The sequence below is a fragment of the Cebus imitator genome, unplaced genomic scaffold, assembly GCF_001604975.1.
Source record: "Cebus imitator isolate Cc_AM_T3 unplaced genomic scaffold, Cebus_imitator-1.0 Scaffold929, whole genome shotgun sequence".
In the NCBI taxonomy this organism is placed as follows: domain Eukaryota; kingdom Metazoa; phylum Chordata; class Mammalia; order Primates; family Cebidae; genus Cebus; species Cebus imitator.
The window spans coordinates 92,096-109,834 of NW_016108244.1; the positions used below are offsets into that span (position 1 = coordinate 92,096).

Below are 17,739 nucleotides of genomic sequence, written 5' to 3' on the forward strand. Positions count from 1 at the left end.
AACCCAGAAAAAAGAGATGATCACACCAGATAGATTAGCAAAACAATGTCAACTTCTGCCCAAAATGCACAGTTCTGCAGGTACACCAGGAGAGCAAGCAGTGGCCTTTAAACACCCTGAGAACATTTTCCGTGGGAACAAAGCCCTAACTGGTTGGCTCAAAAACAGTCCCAAGGAAGAAGCATAAGCACTAGGTCTCAGCCCTCCCCAGAAACAAGCGCCTGAGCCTTCCCTGTGGGAACAAGAATGAGTGAGATGGACAGAGGGCTCACCTCTCTCAAGCCCATCGATGTTCTGCGTGTAGAGCCGCAGAAGCAGCCCCTTGTCATGAAGCAGCCGGAGGAAGTAGTGAGTGACATTGGGCTTGTAGTTTCCAGGGTACAGCTCCTTGGCTAAAGTGAAAAAGGGCTTGGGGTTGTAGAAGAAAAATGGAAGCTCAAAAATGGCTTCGGGGTACGGGAGATTGTACTGCTGGAGGTTGCTGTACAGCCCACTCCCCGGAGATCTGCAGAGAGAGAAGGAAGAGGCTCTGGGGACTTTGGAAGAGGGCAGGAAAGTGGAATAAATCGGGCAGTGGAGAGGGCAGGAGGCAGGTGGGACTGCAGACAGTACCTGAAGTCTGGAATGCCACTGGGTGTGCTGATGCCGGCCCCCACCATGACCACCACCCTCTGGCAGGCTCTGGCCCGAATCAGCTCAGCCACATCCTGCAGAGAAAGCTTCCCCTTGTCATTGCTGCCTCCACTTCCAACACTTGAAGCACCCACAGAAAAAGATATGGGTCTTCTTCCACCTTTAATACTGGCAGAAAAAAACAAAGCAGCAAAAGAAAGAGATAGCAGCCAATCTCAGGATAGCAAGAATGAGCATGATTCTACCCTTTGCACCAACCCCACCATTGAGATTGACCATACATGTCTCTCCAGACCTCCCAAAATAACCAGATTTTTCAGCTGACTATTGGGCTACAATGGAAAGCAGTCATAAATCAGAAATCAAGACTTATTTGGGAGCAAAAAATTCAGGTTAATGGAAACTGTGCTCATTTCATAATTCAGTACACTCAGTGGGTACTCAATTCTCTGAGTCCAAACCTCCAAAGGGGTTTTCTAATGAAAATTGGTCAAGTTGTCAAGAGGGAAAGCTCTGGCTCTAAAACCATCCCACCACCTGTTAAACGCCCACTTCACACAGCATGTCAGACATTATTTGCTTAAGGTCGTCCCCAAACCGCTACTGTGCTGCTACTACACATGAACCGTTAGGAGAATCACAAAAGGAATGAAAGTTACTATTGCTGCTGAGTGCCTGCTGACGGCAAGGTATCACAAAGGGTGCCTGAAAGACGTTCCTCACCTACATAACCACAATGTTCGTGAGTGACCGAAGAACACATAAATGGAGTTTTCAAATGTCTGGAACATCATTAAGATGTATGGCTTAAAGTCTATACTGCATGGTGTGAAATTCACTGGGAGTAGAGGGGACTCTGAGGGGCAGCCATGGGTGCGACCTGGGAAGGACACTGTGCAAAGGACACAAAGGACAAATTCAGAGATCTCAAAAATCTAAAGCCAAAGGGCAGATTCCAAACTGCAGAAAGCCCATGCAACGGACTCCTCCTCACAGGCAGCCCTATGCCTCCTGCTTTAGGGCCAGTGGTAGGGAGGACTGATACTAGAATGTGCTCCACGCATTTGCCTGTCCTGGTCCCTGCCCTATCTACAGTACCTAGAACAGAGTCTGGCACAGAATAAGAGCTCAGTGAGGGCTTCTTGGATGAATCGCAGACTCTTCAGGATCTTTCTTTCTTTTTTCTTTTGAGACACAGTTTCACTCTTTAGCCCAGGCTGGAGTGCAGTGTCAAGAGATCTCGGCTCACTGCAACCTCCGCCTTTCGGTTTCAAGCGATTGTCCTGCTCACAGCCTCCCCAGTAGCTGGGATTACAGGCACCCGCCACCACGCCTGGCTAATTTTTGTATTTTTAGCAGAGACAGGGTTTCACCATGTTGGCCAGGCTGCTCTTGCACTCCTGAACTCAGGTGATCCAAACGCCTCTGCCTCCCAAAATGCTGGGATAACAGGCATGAGCCACTGCACCCAGCAGACTCTTCAGGATTTTTCTATTAAAGTTTTTTTTTTTTTTTTCCAGGTAGATACGGTCTTGCTGTCACCCAGGCTGCAGTGCAGTGAGCATTCAATCATAGCTCACTGCAGCCTTGAACTCCTGGACTCAAGGGATCCTCTTGCCTTAGTCTTGGGAGTAACTGGGGCTACAGGCTTGCACCACCATGCCTGGCTAATTTTTAACTGTTTTGTATGGATGGGGGTCTCGTTATGTTGCCCAGGCTGGTCTTGAACTCCTGGTCCCAAGCAATCCTCCTGTCTCAGCCTCCAAAAGTGCTGGCATTACAAGTGTGAGCCACCACTTCGGGCCTCACTCTTCATCAATACTTTCAGTAGCTGTGTCAGACAGCATCAAGCGAATGAATGTACTATTATCTACTTAAATATTCATCCATTATAGGGCATTTGATACCTAACAACCATGGACCTTAAGATTTCTTCGTATGCAGGCTCAGTTCCCAGATGCAATTACTATGGAGACAGGTATGATCACACACCTGTGGGAGTATTAATCGCACAACATTTATGAGGGATAAAGTGTTAAATGCATATACTCTTGGACCTAGCAGTCCCAGTACTCGGAATTTATGCAAAAAGTGAGGTGCAAACAAAGTCATTAGCCACAGCATTACGTACAATAACTAAAGAAACTCTAGGAAGTATTTCAATGAGGGAATGGTGAAATAAACGACAAAACTCCCACAAGGGACGTCCACCGACCAGCATAAAGACGGGGGCCCCGGGTGCTGGAACGGAAGCAACACGCCGCAAAGGAAACACGGCAAGGTGAGAAAGGAGGGCGAGGTGTCGACAACGAACACGCAAGAAGTGCTTGTCCTCGCCCAAAATACCTCGAAAAGGAGAAGCAGGGAGCCGCTGCCCTCGGCCGCCTCCGGAATGCCCCGGGCACCGCGGGTCTGGGAGGCCTCTGCAAAGGGTGCGCCGGACCCAGGGGCTCACCGTGGACCCCACGGCTGCCTCCCGGCCCCGCACTGACACCGTCTCTGCCGCCAAGCACCAGCCGACAGCCGCAGGCCTGGAACGGCCCCATGCCTCCCCTGGCTTCGGCCCGTACAGCTACGGAGCCCCACAGCCAGGGGGCGGCCGCGCTGCGCCAACCGCACAGCGCCATGTTCCCGGCAGCCCTAAGAGTCCTGCGGGCTCGCCCCGCCCCGGCCCCGCCCCGGCCCCGGCCCCGGCCCCGCCCCGGCCCCGCCCCCGCGTTCACGCCCCGCCCCGGACCCGCCCCCGCGTTCACGCCACGCCCCCGCCTCCGCGTCCACGCCCCGGCCCCGCCTCCGCGCCACGCCCCCGGCGCGTTCGGGTAAACGTAGAGCACGAGTGGAGGCGGTTCCCTAGTCTGGTGTCTGACCCCTCGCCCCGGAGGTCAAAACGGGAGCCAGCATTTCTGAACTCTGCGCTCACACCTTTTTCAGCCCGGATGGTGGTGACAGTTGATACTTCCTGAGCGCTTTTACCACAGCCAGGCATTATATTTACACCTAGTCCTTGCAAGACACCACTGGCAAGGTCCTCATTTGAGAGGAGCAATTCCGGGTCACAAAGGCTGACGCCGCAAAGCTTTGTGGCCGGTGCGACCAGAGGCGCCCATACTCTTTAACGCCTCAGTGACACGGCGAGGTGCGCGGGGAGTGGATTGCAAACGCGGCAGAGAGGTGTGTCCCGAGCGTAGGGACGCGCGGTGACCCGGCAACCGGCGGACCCCGCCCTCGGCCGACCACGGCGCTCCCAGCCTGCCCCGCGTCGCGCGGCGCCGGAAGTGAGTGAGCATTTCCGGCAGCCATCCCTGTGGTGCTGACATCCCGGCTGTTCTGTCCCGGGGGTCTTGCTGCTGTCATGAAGGACGTACCGGGGTTCCTGCAGCAGAGCCAGAGCTCCGGGCCTGGGCAGCCCGCTGTGTGGCATCGTCTGGAGGAGCTCTACACGAAGAAGTGAGCGCCGGGCAGACGGGCCCCGGGCCCCGGGCCCCGGCGCTAGAGCGAGACGGAGGGAGGGGCGGGCGGAGGAGCGGGCCCTTGGTGGGCTGAGGGCGCTCAGAGCCGGGCTGGGGGCGGCGGGGACGGGTGAGGGCGCTCAGAGCCGGGCTGGGGGAGGCGGGGACGAGGGAGGGCCAGCTGTGCCGGCGAGTCTGCTGCGGAACCCCGAGGGGCAGGGTCGAGGAGTGAGAGGGATGACAGACCACGAGGGCGAAGAGCTGTAGCCAGGGTGTTTATTCGGGTCTGAGATTCACTGCTTCCTTAACGAAGGCCCGGGACGGAGGCTTCTGAACTCCTCTACCTTGGGTCTTACTGAAACGGTTCAGGGGTGGCCTTTGATGTTAGCTCTTGATTCCAGTGAAACAAGCAAACACGCTTTGAGGGCCAGGTTGCCACCCACTTTGGGAAACAGATCTTGGTGATTCATACTTGGGCTTGTCATAGTGTGACTGTATCTGCAGTTATCTTCCTCATGGTCTGGAACTGATGGCCAGAGGCTAGTGCAGCTTTGCTGTCTTCCCTATTCATTCTGCAGCTGTGCAACCACTTACCCCCTCCCATTGTCCCCACTAGGCTTTGTGCCCCCAGAAAGGTATTAAAGTTTAGGTTTGTTTAGAAACAGGATGAATTGCACAAAAATTGTTACTAAGCACTAACCTCATTTTAAAATGAATAGACTAAGTTGCTGGCATCGGGCTGGAGCTACTCCATGGAAAATGGTGATAACCTCCCTGTTAACAACCCTAGCATTTAATATAATACGTTTCACGTCGATGTTGCATACATGCTTTGATGATGTTTAGCATTCAGCAGCCTTCTGCTGTTCGTTTTTGAGAGCAAATTAGTGTTTGTCAAATAATGATTTGTGTTAGACAGCACTTGGTAATTTTCAAAGCATTTTATCTGCGTTATTAAATACTTGCCTTTGGGTTTTGGGGAAGCGCTATTTCACTGTCCTGGAGGTTTTATATATTAGCTTATTTAATCTTTCATTCATCCTTTTCACAGATGAGGAAACTGAAGCTCATTTTAATTGCTTTCCCTAGCTAATAGGTAGAAGAGCCAGAATCTCAGGTTAGATATGTATGATTCCAAAGTTCTTGTTTCCAGTCAAACCTCCCAATAATTCTTGGAGGTAATGTAGAACAATGTTCTCCATTTCATACCTGGGGAAACTGAGTCTTAGAGAAGTTGAGAGATCTCAAAGTGACACAACCACTGGGTAGCAGAGGCAGGAAAAGAACTCGGGTCTGTCACATCTGCTTTAGCATTCTTTACACAGTAGAGGCTGGATGGCATGGATTTAGCATCCGTTATCAGAAATGCACTGGGGCAGCCAGACGGGTGGCTCATGCCTGAAATCCCAGCTACTCGGGACACTGAGGCAGAAGAATCGTTTGAATCTGGGAGACGGAGGTTGCAGTGAGCTGAGATGGCACCACTGCACTCAAGCCTGGGCACCAGAGCAAGACTCCGTCTCAAAAAAAAAAAAAAGAGAGAGAGATGAAACGAATTGGGGCAAAAGATTTTTGGGTTTAGTATTTTTTCGAATTTTGGAATGTTTGTGATATAAACTTACCTGTTCAGTACCCGTAATTCAGAAATCTGAAATACTCCAGTGGTCATTTCATTTGAGCCTTATGTTGCTGATCAAAAAGTTTTGGATTTTGGAGCATTTCAGATTTAAAGTTTCGGATTAGAGATACCCAACCTGTATTTGTGACTTGATAAGACCGTCAAGGCTGAAGGTGTCTGTGACTGGTATTAGTTTAGAGGTCTTCAGTGCTGTATGTTTTTCAGGTTGTGGCATCAGCTGACACTTCAGGTGCTTGATTTTGTGCAAGATCCGTGCTTTGCCCAAGGAGATGGTCTCATTAAGGTAAATAATTGGCCATGCCACATCAGATTATACGAATGTGCTAAAGGACTTTTTAAAATAAGATCGGCTTTATGCTGGTAATAGTAGTAAGCTACAACTTCAGCAGCCACTTCATGTCAGGTACTGGTCTGAGTGCTTCACATAGCCTTCATAACAACATTGGCCAATAAATACTACTTTTATCTCACTTTTTTGATGTGGAAGCAAACATAAAACTTTAATAACTTACCATGGGTCACTGCTGATAAGTGGCAGAAGAGGATTCAAATGCTGACATTCTGGCGTTTTCTAAAATTCTAGCATGAAGTGCTATCTTACAGCACACCTGAGTATCTTATTGTTCGTAGGCTTCTTTTAGTACTCTACTTTCAGTAGAAAGTTCAGACCCAGTTGGAGGGTGGGGTAAGGTATGAGGAAGATTTCTGTCTGTAGGAATCTTAGACCCCTTCCTTCAGCCACAGGCTGCTTGCTTGTCCAGACACTGTCCTGGGTAGTGTGGCAGATGAAGCACCTTTTCTACTTGGGTTGAGGGTAGGTGGCTTAGAGGGAGAGCCCTACTTTTAGAATTTTTTCAACAGGAAAAATATATGTACACTTTTCTTTCCAGCCTTCCCCAGATCCCCTAACACATCCCCACAAATTTGCTCACTGATAGCCTCCTCTTGGAAGCTTTTCCTTACATCTTGCTCTGTGATGCCTTTCTCTGATTCTGAATGAATCAGATTCATATCAGCGTCGTAACTGATAGCTAGCTTATAATTACATCTTGAGTTATTTCTCCTGAATACATTACTTTTATATGCTGACCATAGAGCTTACCACCTTACTACCCCACCACCTGGGCTTATAAGATTTTCTTGTGGTTTATAGCCATCAATTTCACATTTTACTACTCAAAGGAACTTAAAACCATCTTTAAACCTGGAGATTTTGCTGAATATTCTATCTTTCAGATTACGTGGGAAAATGATAAATAAGACTTGTCTTTTTGGGTTTTGTTTTGTTTTGAGACGGAGTTTTGCTCTTGTCGTCCAGGCTGGAGTGCAGTGGCACAATCTTGGCTCACTGCACCCTCCACCTGCCAAGTTCAAGCAACTCTTCTGCCTCAGCCTTCAAGTAGCTGGGATTACAGGCGCCCACCAACACATCCGGCTAGTTTTTGTATTTCTTAGTAGAGACGGGGTTTCGCCAGTGTTGGCCAGGCTAGTCTCAAACTCCCAAACTCGGGTGATCCACCCGCCACAGCCTCCCAAAGTGCTGGGATTATAGGCGTGAGCCACGGCGCCCGGTCTGAGACCTATTTTAATACTTGTTTCCTAAGGTTCTAAATTGTCATGATAGATAATTCATAATTGTTTATCTCTGTCCTTTGCTTTCTTATGTTTAAATCACTTTTCTACACATGGCAAAAACATTTCCTAAACCTCACAGTAAGGTGATGTTTATTTAGGTTGGCAGATTTGAGTTTACTTTTCCCATGGACAAAATAAACCTTTAAAAAATTTTTGGGATCCAGCCAACACAAGTGTAAAATGGATAGTATTTATGAATTTGTAATCACCAGGAATAATTTTGACTTTCTGGACTTAGTGGGCTTCTTTTTTAAGGTAATTTTTTTTGACATCTATTAGATTAATAGATGTCAGGAAAATTCAAACATTTCCTTCTAATAAGGAAGATATCTTTGAAATAGTCACTTGTAGTAAAAATGCCATTTTATTTATTTGTTTGTTTATTTTTGAGATGGAGTTTTGCTCTTGTTGCCCAGGCTGGAGAGCAGTGGCACAGTCTTGGCTCACTGCAACCTCCACCTCCCAGGTTCAAATGATTCTCCTGCCTCAGCCTCCACATTAGCTGGGATTACAGGCACCCGCCACCATGCCTGGCTAATTTTTGAATTTTTGGTAGAGACGGGGTTTCACCATGTTGACCAGGCTGGTCTCAAATTCCTAACCTCAGGTGAGCCACCCACCTTGGCTTCCCAAAGTGCTGGGATTACAGGCCTGAGCCACTGCCCGGCCGCGATTTAATTTATTTTTGGGGACAGGGGCATAGAGTCTCACTCTGTTGCCTAGACCGGAGTGCGATGGTGGATCTCAGCTCACTGCAACCTTCGTCTCCTGAGTTCAAGCCATTCTCATGCCTCAGCCTCCCAAGTAGCTGGGATTACAGGTATGTGCCACCATGCCTGGCTAATTTTTGTAGTTTTAGCAGAGATGGGTTTCGCCATGTTGGCCAGGCTGGTCTCGAACTCCTGTCCTCAAGTGATCCAGCCACTTCGGCCTCCCAAAGTGCTGGGTTACAGATGTGAGCCCTGTGCCGGGACAAAAATTGCATTTTATTTAGTTGGCTGTTTCTTACGTGCCAGATTTCAATATGTAATTGCCACAGGGATGTTTTCATCTTTCTACCTTCATATTCCAGAGGAACTACCGGCTCTCCTAATCCAAAGTTAAGGTCATTTGGAGGTTCCCTCTCCTGCTGTGGCCTCGCTAGGCACTCTTTTGGCCCAGTTACCTAGCCATAAGCTCTTGTCAGCTCTCCTCCTCTGTGACCAGCCCACATCTGAGTGAGTCTGGTTCAAGTTACCCCTGAACCTCTCAGATTGTCATCCATCCTCAGCACTGTTGCTCCCTCACTCTCCTATTTTGGCCAGTACTAGCCTCTCACTGGCCTCTCTCAGTCTCTTTCACCCGCTGTCCTCTCTGCCCTAGGCATGTTTCTAAAATAGAAATGTGATCATGTGTCTCCAGCAGTTCAGCATTGCGTTCTGGACAGAAACCAATCTTCAGTGCTGTCTAGTCTGTGTCCTTCAGAAATACTCCTGAAACATATTTTTTTTCTTCCTTGCTTTTGCACATTTGTTACTGTCTGGAATGTTCTCTCAACTTCTTTCTCTCCCAGACCAAATGGCCACCTCTCTTAACTGCTCTTCATTCCTTGAAACTCAGGATTGCCACTTCTACAACAAGCTTTGAAGCCTCTCCCTTTGGCTGATCCCCTTCTGTGTGGTTTTTTTTTTTTTTTCAGTTTGCTCTTAAACTCATTCTATTGTAATTTATTTGTTTAAAGACTGTCTTCAGTACACCAGGAGCTCCTTGAAAACACATCGTTTGTCTTACACAGTCTGTGTTGCAGTACCTAGCATAGAGTCTGAGGGAGTGCTGAAGTACTGAATGGCTAAGGAATTTGATAATGGTGCATAATTAGCCTTAACCTTCTAAAATCTGAAGGAACTCCATTCCGTTTGATTAGTGAACATTTCTTTAAATTTTATTTCATTAACTTAATTGGTGAACAAAATGTGTATTTCAAATCTAATAGAAATTTATCTGAAACATGTTTACACAGAGGATAGAGACATTGCACAGTCCATTATCCATTTTAAAATATTCTTTCTTCAAAAAAAACTGCATTGAAAGACCAAAAGATTCTTTTATACTGTATAAAAGTGAGATGCAAACTTCTTTTTTTTTTTTTTTTTTTTTTTGAGACAGTCTCACTCTTCACCAGCTGCCAGGCTGGAGTGCAGTGGCGCGATGTCGGCTCACTGCAACCTCTGCCTCCCGGCTTCAAGCAGTTCTCCTGCCTCAGCCTCCTGAGTAGATAAGACTACAGGCATGCGCCACCGCACCCAGTTAATTTTTGTATTTTAGTAGAAACGGGGTTTCACTATGTTGGCCAGGATGGTCTTGATCTCTTGACCTCATGATCCGCCCGCCTCGGCCTCCCAAAGTGCTGGGATTACAGGTGTGAGCCACTGCGCCCAGCCTGAGATGCCAACTTCTGATACAGATTTATTTCACTGTCAACTTCGATGATAAAGATGGGAGGCACAGGGGTTCACAGTTAAGGTAAATGATGCAAACCAAAGGCTTCTGTCCATTGGGGTCTCTTACAGCAGTGCCACATACTTGATGCTGATACTGGGTGACTTCTTTCCTTTCCTTTCCCTTTCTTACTTCCCTCTCCTTGTAGAAGACTTTGGTCACCACCTCCCGTCTTTTGTGTCCTTGTTTTTGGTTTAGGTGTCGTTTATGCTGCACACAACACTGCTGACTTACGTGGTGGGAAATGTACAAGACAGAGGCTGCTGTCTCTCTGTTTGAGCTGAACCCAGATCTGCCTTTGTATTGGACATCACGGTTCCATTCTCTAGAGTCTCTCTCTCTGAGCTGAACCCAGACTCTGCCTTTGTATTGGACATCACGGTTCCATTCTCTAGAGCACATTTTACTTTTCTCAAGAAATACGTTAGTACAGCTGCTGAACGTAAATCTTGAATCTTTAGCTGTAGGGTTTTCAACAGTTTTACTTAAGGGGATTCACCTTCCTTCCACAGTGGTCTTATTATTATTTAAATAAGCAGGGTAGTGGTCTTATTATTATTTAAATAAGCAAGTAAACCTGTCCTGGTCAGCCAGGGACCACACAGCAGCTCAGGCCGTCTTCACAGCGGTCCACACAGCAAGCCCAGAAGCCACGGGGAGGAAACTGAGGGAGCATTTCAATCTGATAGTCTATTTAACTTACAATACCTGGAAGAAAGAATATAGGCATTTCTCTGGAGGTTCTTATAGGTCAGTAGTCTAATTCCCAAAGCTAGAAGAAACCTAGTTTTCCTTAATAATGTTGATCTTTTTCTTTTTTTTTTTTTTTTTGAAATGGGGTTTTGCTCTGTTGCCCAGGCTGGAGTGCAGTGGTGCAATCTCGGCTCACCGCAACCTCTACCTCCCGAGTTCAGGCAATTCTCCTGCCTCAGCTTCCCAAGTAGCTGGGATTACAGGCGTGTGCCACCACACCTGGCTAATTTTTATATATTTAGTAGAGATGGGGTTTCACCATGTTGGCAAAACTGGTCTTGAACTCCTGACCTCAGATGATCTGCCCGCCTCAGCCTCCCAAAGTGCTGGGATTACAGGTGTCAGCCATCGTGCCTGGCCCAATAATCTGTTGATCATTTATGTGAATTGATATAAGCCCTAATATGATCTCCTGTCATTCTGAAAACATTTATGCATTGCTTACTATGTGATGGGCATTGTGGTTTGCACACTCCTAACTCGATAGCATCGATGCAACTTCTTTACTAAAAATAGGGTTTGGGGTCTTCATTTTGCAGAATAAAAGACATCCTATAATTTCTCTCCATGTTTTGGTTTCACAGCTTTATGAAAACTTCATCAGTGAATTTGAACACAGGTAAAACCTTTTCATCAGTTTTTACTTTGAAAATGAGTATATTGATACTCACTGGTACTCAAAGGCTGGTGGCTTTTATTTCAGGGTGAACCCTTTGTCCCTGGTAGAAATCATTCTTCATGTCGTTAGACAGATGACTGGTGAGTCTTACTTTGTTTTATAAAGGAGCGGATCCAAATGGTAGTTAAAATTATCTTGAAATATATGTTAATTGAACTTTTGTGCTTTCTGTATCAGATACTATGTTTTCATTATACTTTATGGTCAAAACCTAAAGATTATCTTACTTAAAGGTGTCGTGGTTGGTGGAAACCAGTCTGTTGGTGGTCCTTCTGACTTTGTTGTTCTTTCTTTTCTAGATCCTAATGTGGCCCTTACTTTTCTGGAAAAGACTCGTGAGAAGGTAAATGTGAGATCTGAGCAATAGCTTTTAGAGTGTGTGTAACTTAGAGTTTCTGTCCATGCTCACTGTCCAGACCTTTCAAGACCACAGGGTCTCTAGCTGTCAAGGTCATGTTAATGTGTAAGTAGCTGCCCACATTCTGAGGTTTCTTGTTTTTGTTTTTGATGTCTTAGGTGAAAAGTAGTGATGAGGCAGTGATCCTGTGTAAAACAGCGATTGGAGCTCTAAAATTAAACATTGGGGACCTACAGGTTACAAAGGTGAGCTCACCATAATACAGACTTGTCTTTGGTTTAAAATTATTTAAAACTGTAGGGAAAAAAATAACCTACTTTTCTTCATTACTGTTTATTTTAAAACATTTTTTGAATTACAGAAAAGTTGCAAAAATAATACAAAGAACTCCGATACCCCAACCCAAATTTCCCATTGCAGACCTATTTTTTGAGATGGAGTCTGGCTCTGTTTACCCAGTCTGTGGAGTGCAGTGGCACAATCTCGGCTCACTGCAGCCTCCGCCTTTCTGGTTCAAGTGATTTTCCTGCCTCAGCCTCCTGAGTATTTGAGATTACAGGCATGTGCCACCACACCTGACTAATTTTTTTGTGTTCTTAGTAGAGTCAGGGTTTCACCGTGTTGGCAGGCTGGTCTCGAACTCCAGACCTCAAGCGATCCGCCCACAGCAGCCTCCAAAAGTGCTGGGATTAGTCATGAGTCACTGTGCCCGTCCCCACATTGCTACCCTTTTTCCACTTTTGCCTGTGTGTGTGTGTCTGTGTGTGTGTAGCTTTTTTCCAAAACCACTTAAGGATAAGTTGCTGATGTAATGCCTGTTGCCCTTAAACAAATGAACACTCCCCTGTGTTACCACAGCACATCCATCTAGTAATGACCCAGCATGGCCTGAGTCAGTCCAAAGCACACGGGTCCTCCCTGACCATGGTCAGCCTGCACACCACTGACGCATCATGTGCTATTCCTCCATCTTCCCTCTGCCTCCTAAATGTTGTTGAAGTATCCTGTCTATTTTTGTGTCTGTCTTATGTTCATTTTAGTGCAGTTTGGGGAACAAGTATGGATGTGGGTGGCAGTGAAACCAACATATGTGGTTGGTCCGCCTTGTTTAACCAGAGCCTGCGTGTGTCTGTGTTTGCTTTGGTAATCGTCATATTAAAGAAAATAGTGGGGGTAAGGGTTAAAAGTGTTCATGTCCTCATTGCCCTGAAACAATACCTTTTATTGCTTATTGTTTCTCAGTCCTAACCCATATGCATACTTACTGCATTTTATTTTGAAATATTTAAGACACATTGAAACCTGTAAGTCACAGTAAAGAATGCTGTAATAGGCATCCATGTGTCCTAACCAGCTTATGAATGAAGCAGCATGGCAATTAGGGCACTAGTGTCCTTCAGACCACACTTCGCCCCCAGCCAGGCTCCCTCTCATGCCCGTGCATTTCCCTGTGCTTCATTAAATAGGGGTGTGTGGGCCGGGCGCAGTGGCTCACGCCTGTAATCCCAGCACTTCGGGAGGCCGAGGCAGGTGGATCACGAGGTCAAGAGATCAAGACCATCCTGGTCAACATGGTGAAACCCCGTCTCCACTAAAAATGCAAAAAATTAGCTGGGCATGGTGGTGTGTGCCTGTAATCCCAGCTGCTCGGGAGGCTGAGGCAGGAGAATTGCCTGAACCCAGGAGGCGGAGGTTGCGGTGAGCTGGGATCGCGCCATTGCACTCCAGCCTGGGTAACAAGAGCGAAACTCCGTCTCAAAAAAAAACATAAAAGTAGGGGTGTGTAACTCTTACGTGTTTTCACATTGGCTTAATGCTAGATGTCAGAGTCATCATATTGATATGTGTAACCAGTGTGCTTTTACTCCTGTGTGATACTTCATTGTATAAGTGTTTCACAACGTATGTATCTAGTCTCCTATTGAAGAGATTTAGGGTCAGGCATGGTAGCTCAGACCTGTAATCTCAGCACTTTGGGAGGCTAAGGAGGTAGATCACGAGGTCAGGAGTTCTAGACCAGCCTGGCCAAGATGGTGAAACCCCATATCTACTAAAAATACAAAAATTAGCTGGGCATGGTGGCAGGCACCTGTAATCCCAGCTACTTGGGAGGCTGAAGCACAGAATTGCTTGAACCCAGGAGGTGGAGGTTGCAGTGAGCCAAGATTGCACCACTGCACTCCATGCTGGACAACAGAGGGAGACTGTCTTAAAAAAAGAAAAAGAGAGATTTAGGTTGTTTCATTTTACTATCACAAACAATAATGCTGTAAGTATTTCAGTGCCTGGTCCCTTGTGTCTGTGGGCAGAATCTCACCAGGATATATGCAGTCTCACTAGGAGACTACAGATAACGAGCATATGCCTTTCCCAGAGGTATGCTCCCTCAGCACCATATGAGCACTCTGGAAGCTCCATATCTCCAACACCTGATAGTTTCAGGCTCCTTAACTCTTGCTGATCTAATGTAAGTGAAATGATATCTTGTTGGGGGTTTAATTTGCATTTCACAATTACTAGTGGTTTATTTCTATTTGTGTCTCCAAATTTGTCAATTGCCTATTAATGTATTTTGCCCATTTTTCTACTGTGTTGCTTGTCTCCTGACTGATTTGTTAGCATTTTTATATTTCCTTGGTCATAATTGCTAGTGGGTTATATATGCTATAAGTATTGTTTCCCAGTCTATAGCTTGGCTTTGTACTTTTTTCTGTGTTTTGGATGAAGTTTTCCATTTTAATGTAGTAACATTGATCAGTCTTTGTCTTTGTGGTTTATGCTTTTCATCCCACAATATATTACTTTAAAAATCTTAACCAAGCACAGTGGCTTGCACTTGTAATCCCAGCTACTACAGAGGGTGAGGTGGGAGAATCACTTGAGGCCAGGAGTTCAAGACCACCCTAGACAACGGAGTGAGACCCTGGCTCTAAAAAAATTAAATAAAATTTGAACATAAAAAGAGAGATGATTTTGCTTCCTGTGTAGGAAACAATTGAAGATGTTGAAGAGATGCTCAACAGCCTTCCCGGCGTTACATCAGTGCACAGTCGTTTCTATGATCTCTCCAGCAAATACTATCAAACAATCGGAAACCACGCGTCCTACTACAAAGATGCTCTGCGGTTTTTGGGCTGTGTTGACATCAAGGATCTACCAGGTAACCTAGGCCATTAAAGTCCACGTCACACAGGAGCATATTCTCCAAACATAGCAGCTACGAGGTGCTTTAGGTGATAGTTCTCAGTTATTACTAAGATGGGTCTGGGCATGGTGGCTCACGCCTGTAATCCCAGCACTTTGGGAGGCTGAGTCAGGTGGATCACCTGACATCAGGAGTTCAAGACCAGCATGGCCAACATGGTGAAACCCTGTCTCTACTAAAAATACAAAAAATATATGTATGTTTAGCTAACTTTGACGGTGGCTGCCTATAATCCCAGTTACTCGGGAGGCCGAGGCGGGCGAATCACTTGAACTCAGGAGGTGGAGGTTGCAGTGAGCTGAGATTGCACCACCACAGTCCAGCCTGGTGACAGAGCAAGACTCCGTCTCACCAAAAAAAAAAAAAGAACTCAGATGGATTCATCCTGTTTTGAAGAAAAGATGGGAAGATTTACATAAGCTTTACTTTCTTATTTGTCTTTTTTCTTTTATACATAAGCTTTACTTTCTATGTTGTATTTGTCTCCGGCATTTAATCTATGTGAAAATGAGGCTAATTCCTCCTGGCTCCTTTACTGCTCCTTCTCCAGTTCCTTACTGCTACCCAAGTCACAGGTTTTTTAGGAAGTGCCTTGATAAGAAAACTTTCTAAGCCCACCCACGGACTACCCTGCCGTAGGAAGAAGGACACATGAAATCCCTATAGCTGAGACCCTTGTTTTGAAAACTGGCATTCCAGACCCATGGGGAAAAATTATTAAATCTTTCAAGGATTCAAGAGTGGAAAGAAAACAAACAATGAGTTTTGGGGAAAGTGCAAGGAATATATGTTCAGAAAAGAAATTTTCAGCTGGCCGGGCGCGGTGACTCAAGCCTGTAATCCCAGCACTTTGGGAGGCCGAGGCGGGTGGATCGCGAGGTCAAGAGATCGAGACCATCCTGGTCAACATGGTGAAACCCCATCTCTACTGAAAATACAAAAAATTAGCTGGGCATGGTGGCACGTGCCTGTAATCCCAGCTACTCAGGAGGCTGAGGCAGGAGAATTGCCTGAACCCAGGAGGCGGAGGTTGCGGTGAGCCAAGATCGCGCCATTGCACTCCAGCCTGGGTAACGAGCGAAACTCCGTCTCAAAAAAAAAAAAAAATTTCAGCAGATTTTAGATGTTCTTCATGAAACACTGTTGTCATTAAGGAGACCGGCAGCTCTTACAGTGTTGATGCAGTTTTTATTACTATATGTCAAGAAAAATGGAAAAGGAACTGAGGTGGTCAGAGAGTAACGGACTTGCTGTCTAGGAACAAAAAGTAAGTTAATTCTGGTCTGAAAGAAGCTAGTTTGGGTAACTTAAAAATAAATAACAGGGCCGGGCGCAGTGGCTCAAGCCTGTAATCCCAGCACTTTGGGAGGCCGAGGCGGGTGGATCATGAGGTCAAGAGATCGAGACCATCCTGGTCAACATGGTGAAACCCCGTCTCTACTAAAAATACAAAAAATCATCTGGGCATGGTGGCGCGTGCCTGTAATCCCAGCTACTCAGGAGGCTGAGGCAGGAGAATTGCCTGAACCCAGGAGGCGGAGGTGGCGGTGAGCCGAGATCACGCCATTGCACTCCAGCCTGGGTAACATGAGTGAAACTCCGTCTCATTAAATAAATAAATAAATAAATAAATAACAGATAATATTCCTTGCCGTAGCAGGTAAGAGATTTAAGGAACTGGTTCGAGGTGGCACAGCTGAAAATATGGATAGATTCACCTATATTTAGGTGAAAAATAATAAATGAATGCTCTTTCCAGAAAACCCATGTGTATGTGGTTCCTGGTATAATCTAAGTCAACCCAATACTTTAGAAGAGGTGACTAAAGTCAAGGCTTTGTAATACACCCTTACAAACAATGGTTTTTTTACGTTTTTGTTATATGAGACTTTGAAAGCTAAACAGGACTGATGATTGTGACTGGATGGTAAGTGGGCCTGTGTTGCTACCATAGTGTCTGAGCAGCAGGAGAGAGCCTTCACGCTGGGGCTAGCAGGACTTCTCGGCGAGGGAGTTTTTAACTTTGGAGAACTTGTAAGTTGACCCTGGGCTCAGCTTCCTTAACAAGGAAAGGGGAGACTGAAGTGTTACCAGCTGACAATCTCTGTCCTCACAGCTCATGCACCCTGTGCTGGAGTCCCTGCGGAACACTGACCGGCAGTGGCTGATTGACACCCTGTACGCCTTCAACAGTGGCAATGTGGAGAGGTTCCAGACTCTGAAGACTGCCTGGGGCCAGCAGGTGTGACTCCCACGATGCCCAGCCCTTATTCCCCTGTGTATTTATCACTCATACAACAGATGTTCATTGAGCATCTTCCCTACATGCCGCGCACACAGGAAGGCACTGGGCAAAGAGGAGACCAAGACAGGCTAGTCCTTGCTGTCATGGAGCAGAGAGCTAAGTGGTTAGTTAGCTACAGTATTACTCAGTGCTACAGAGGAAGAGAGAGGGTATTCTGAGAAAACAGAATCGAATGTGGGCCCTGCATGTATGCTGGGTGCAGGGGGTGTCTCAGAAGGTGTCCCAAATCCCATGAAGTCACAGTGACCTAAGGTCATCGTCTGTGTGCCCTTAGGAATGAGTGAAGAGGCACAGGACGAGTGCACTTAGCCAAGGAGAAGGAAAATTTTAGCATGTTAGCTGAACTGAAAGAAGGGTGTGTGAAGCCAACATGAGTGGGTGGGAGAGAGGGTGAGATGAAGGAGGAACAGGTGCCTGGCGCAGGGAGAACAGTCAGTTCACCTCAGTGCAAGGGGAGAGCGGGCACTGGGGGAAGGAGCCTCTGGAAGGTGGGAGTTAGTGAGAGGTGCGTCACAAGGACTTGTTCTTTTTTAATGAGGTTATTAGAAGTAAATATTAATAAAATGTTGACAGTGGTAGGAAATAGTTATTTTTTTTTTTTTTTT

The 17,739-nt window shown here is 46.4% G+C and overlaps 2 protein-coding genes across 6 annotated transcripts in view; one reads left to right on the plus strand and one right to left on the minus strand.

Annotated features, from left to right (window-relative positions):
* SIRT3 (sirtuin 3) overlaps positions 1-3,771 on the minus strand; it is a 23,072-nt gene extending 19,301 nt beyond the window's left edge. Inside the window, exons 1-3 of one of the 5 annotated variants that reach the window (XM_017520987.1) lie at positions 3,556-3,771; positions 613-801; positions 273-505 (exon numbers count right to left, since the gene is read on the minus strand). In XM_017520987.1, the coding sequence (XP_017376476.1) occupies positions 273-505; positions 613-659 (280 nt within the window). In that variant the 5' untranslated portion in view covers positions 660-801; positions 3,556-3,771. Of the gene's footprint in view, positions 1-272; positions 506-612; positions 802-2,979; positions 3,317-3,555 lie in introns of those variants that run through there. The other 4 variants (XM_037735717.1, XM_017520985.1, XM_017520986.1 and 1 more) reach the window with 4 other exon arrangements.
* The window catches only part of PSMD13 (proteasome 26S subunit, non-ATPase 13), a 17,748-nt gene continuing 3,499 nt past the window's right edge, over positions 3,491-17,739 (plus strand). Inside the window, exons 1-9 of the mRNA XM_017520988.1 lie at positions 3,491-4,080; positions 5,926-6,004; positions 11,172-11,206; positions 11,291-11,346; positions 11,566-11,609; positions 11,783-11,869; positions 14,613-14,784; positions 16,784-16,863; positions 16,946-17,071. Of these exons, the coding sequence (XP_017376477.1) occupies positions 3,986-4,080; positions 5,926-6,004; positions 11,172-11,206; positions 11,291-11,346; positions 11,566-11,609; positions 11,783-11,869; positions 14,613-14,784; positions 16,784-16,863; positions 16,946-17,071 (774 nt within the window). The 5' untranslated portion in view covers positions 3,491-3,985. The remainder of the gene's footprint in view (positions 4,081-5,925; positions 6,005-11,171; positions 11,207-11,290; positions 11,347-11,565; positions 11,610-11,782; positions 11,870-14,612; positions 14,785-16,783; positions 16,864-16,945; positions 17,072-17,739) is intronic.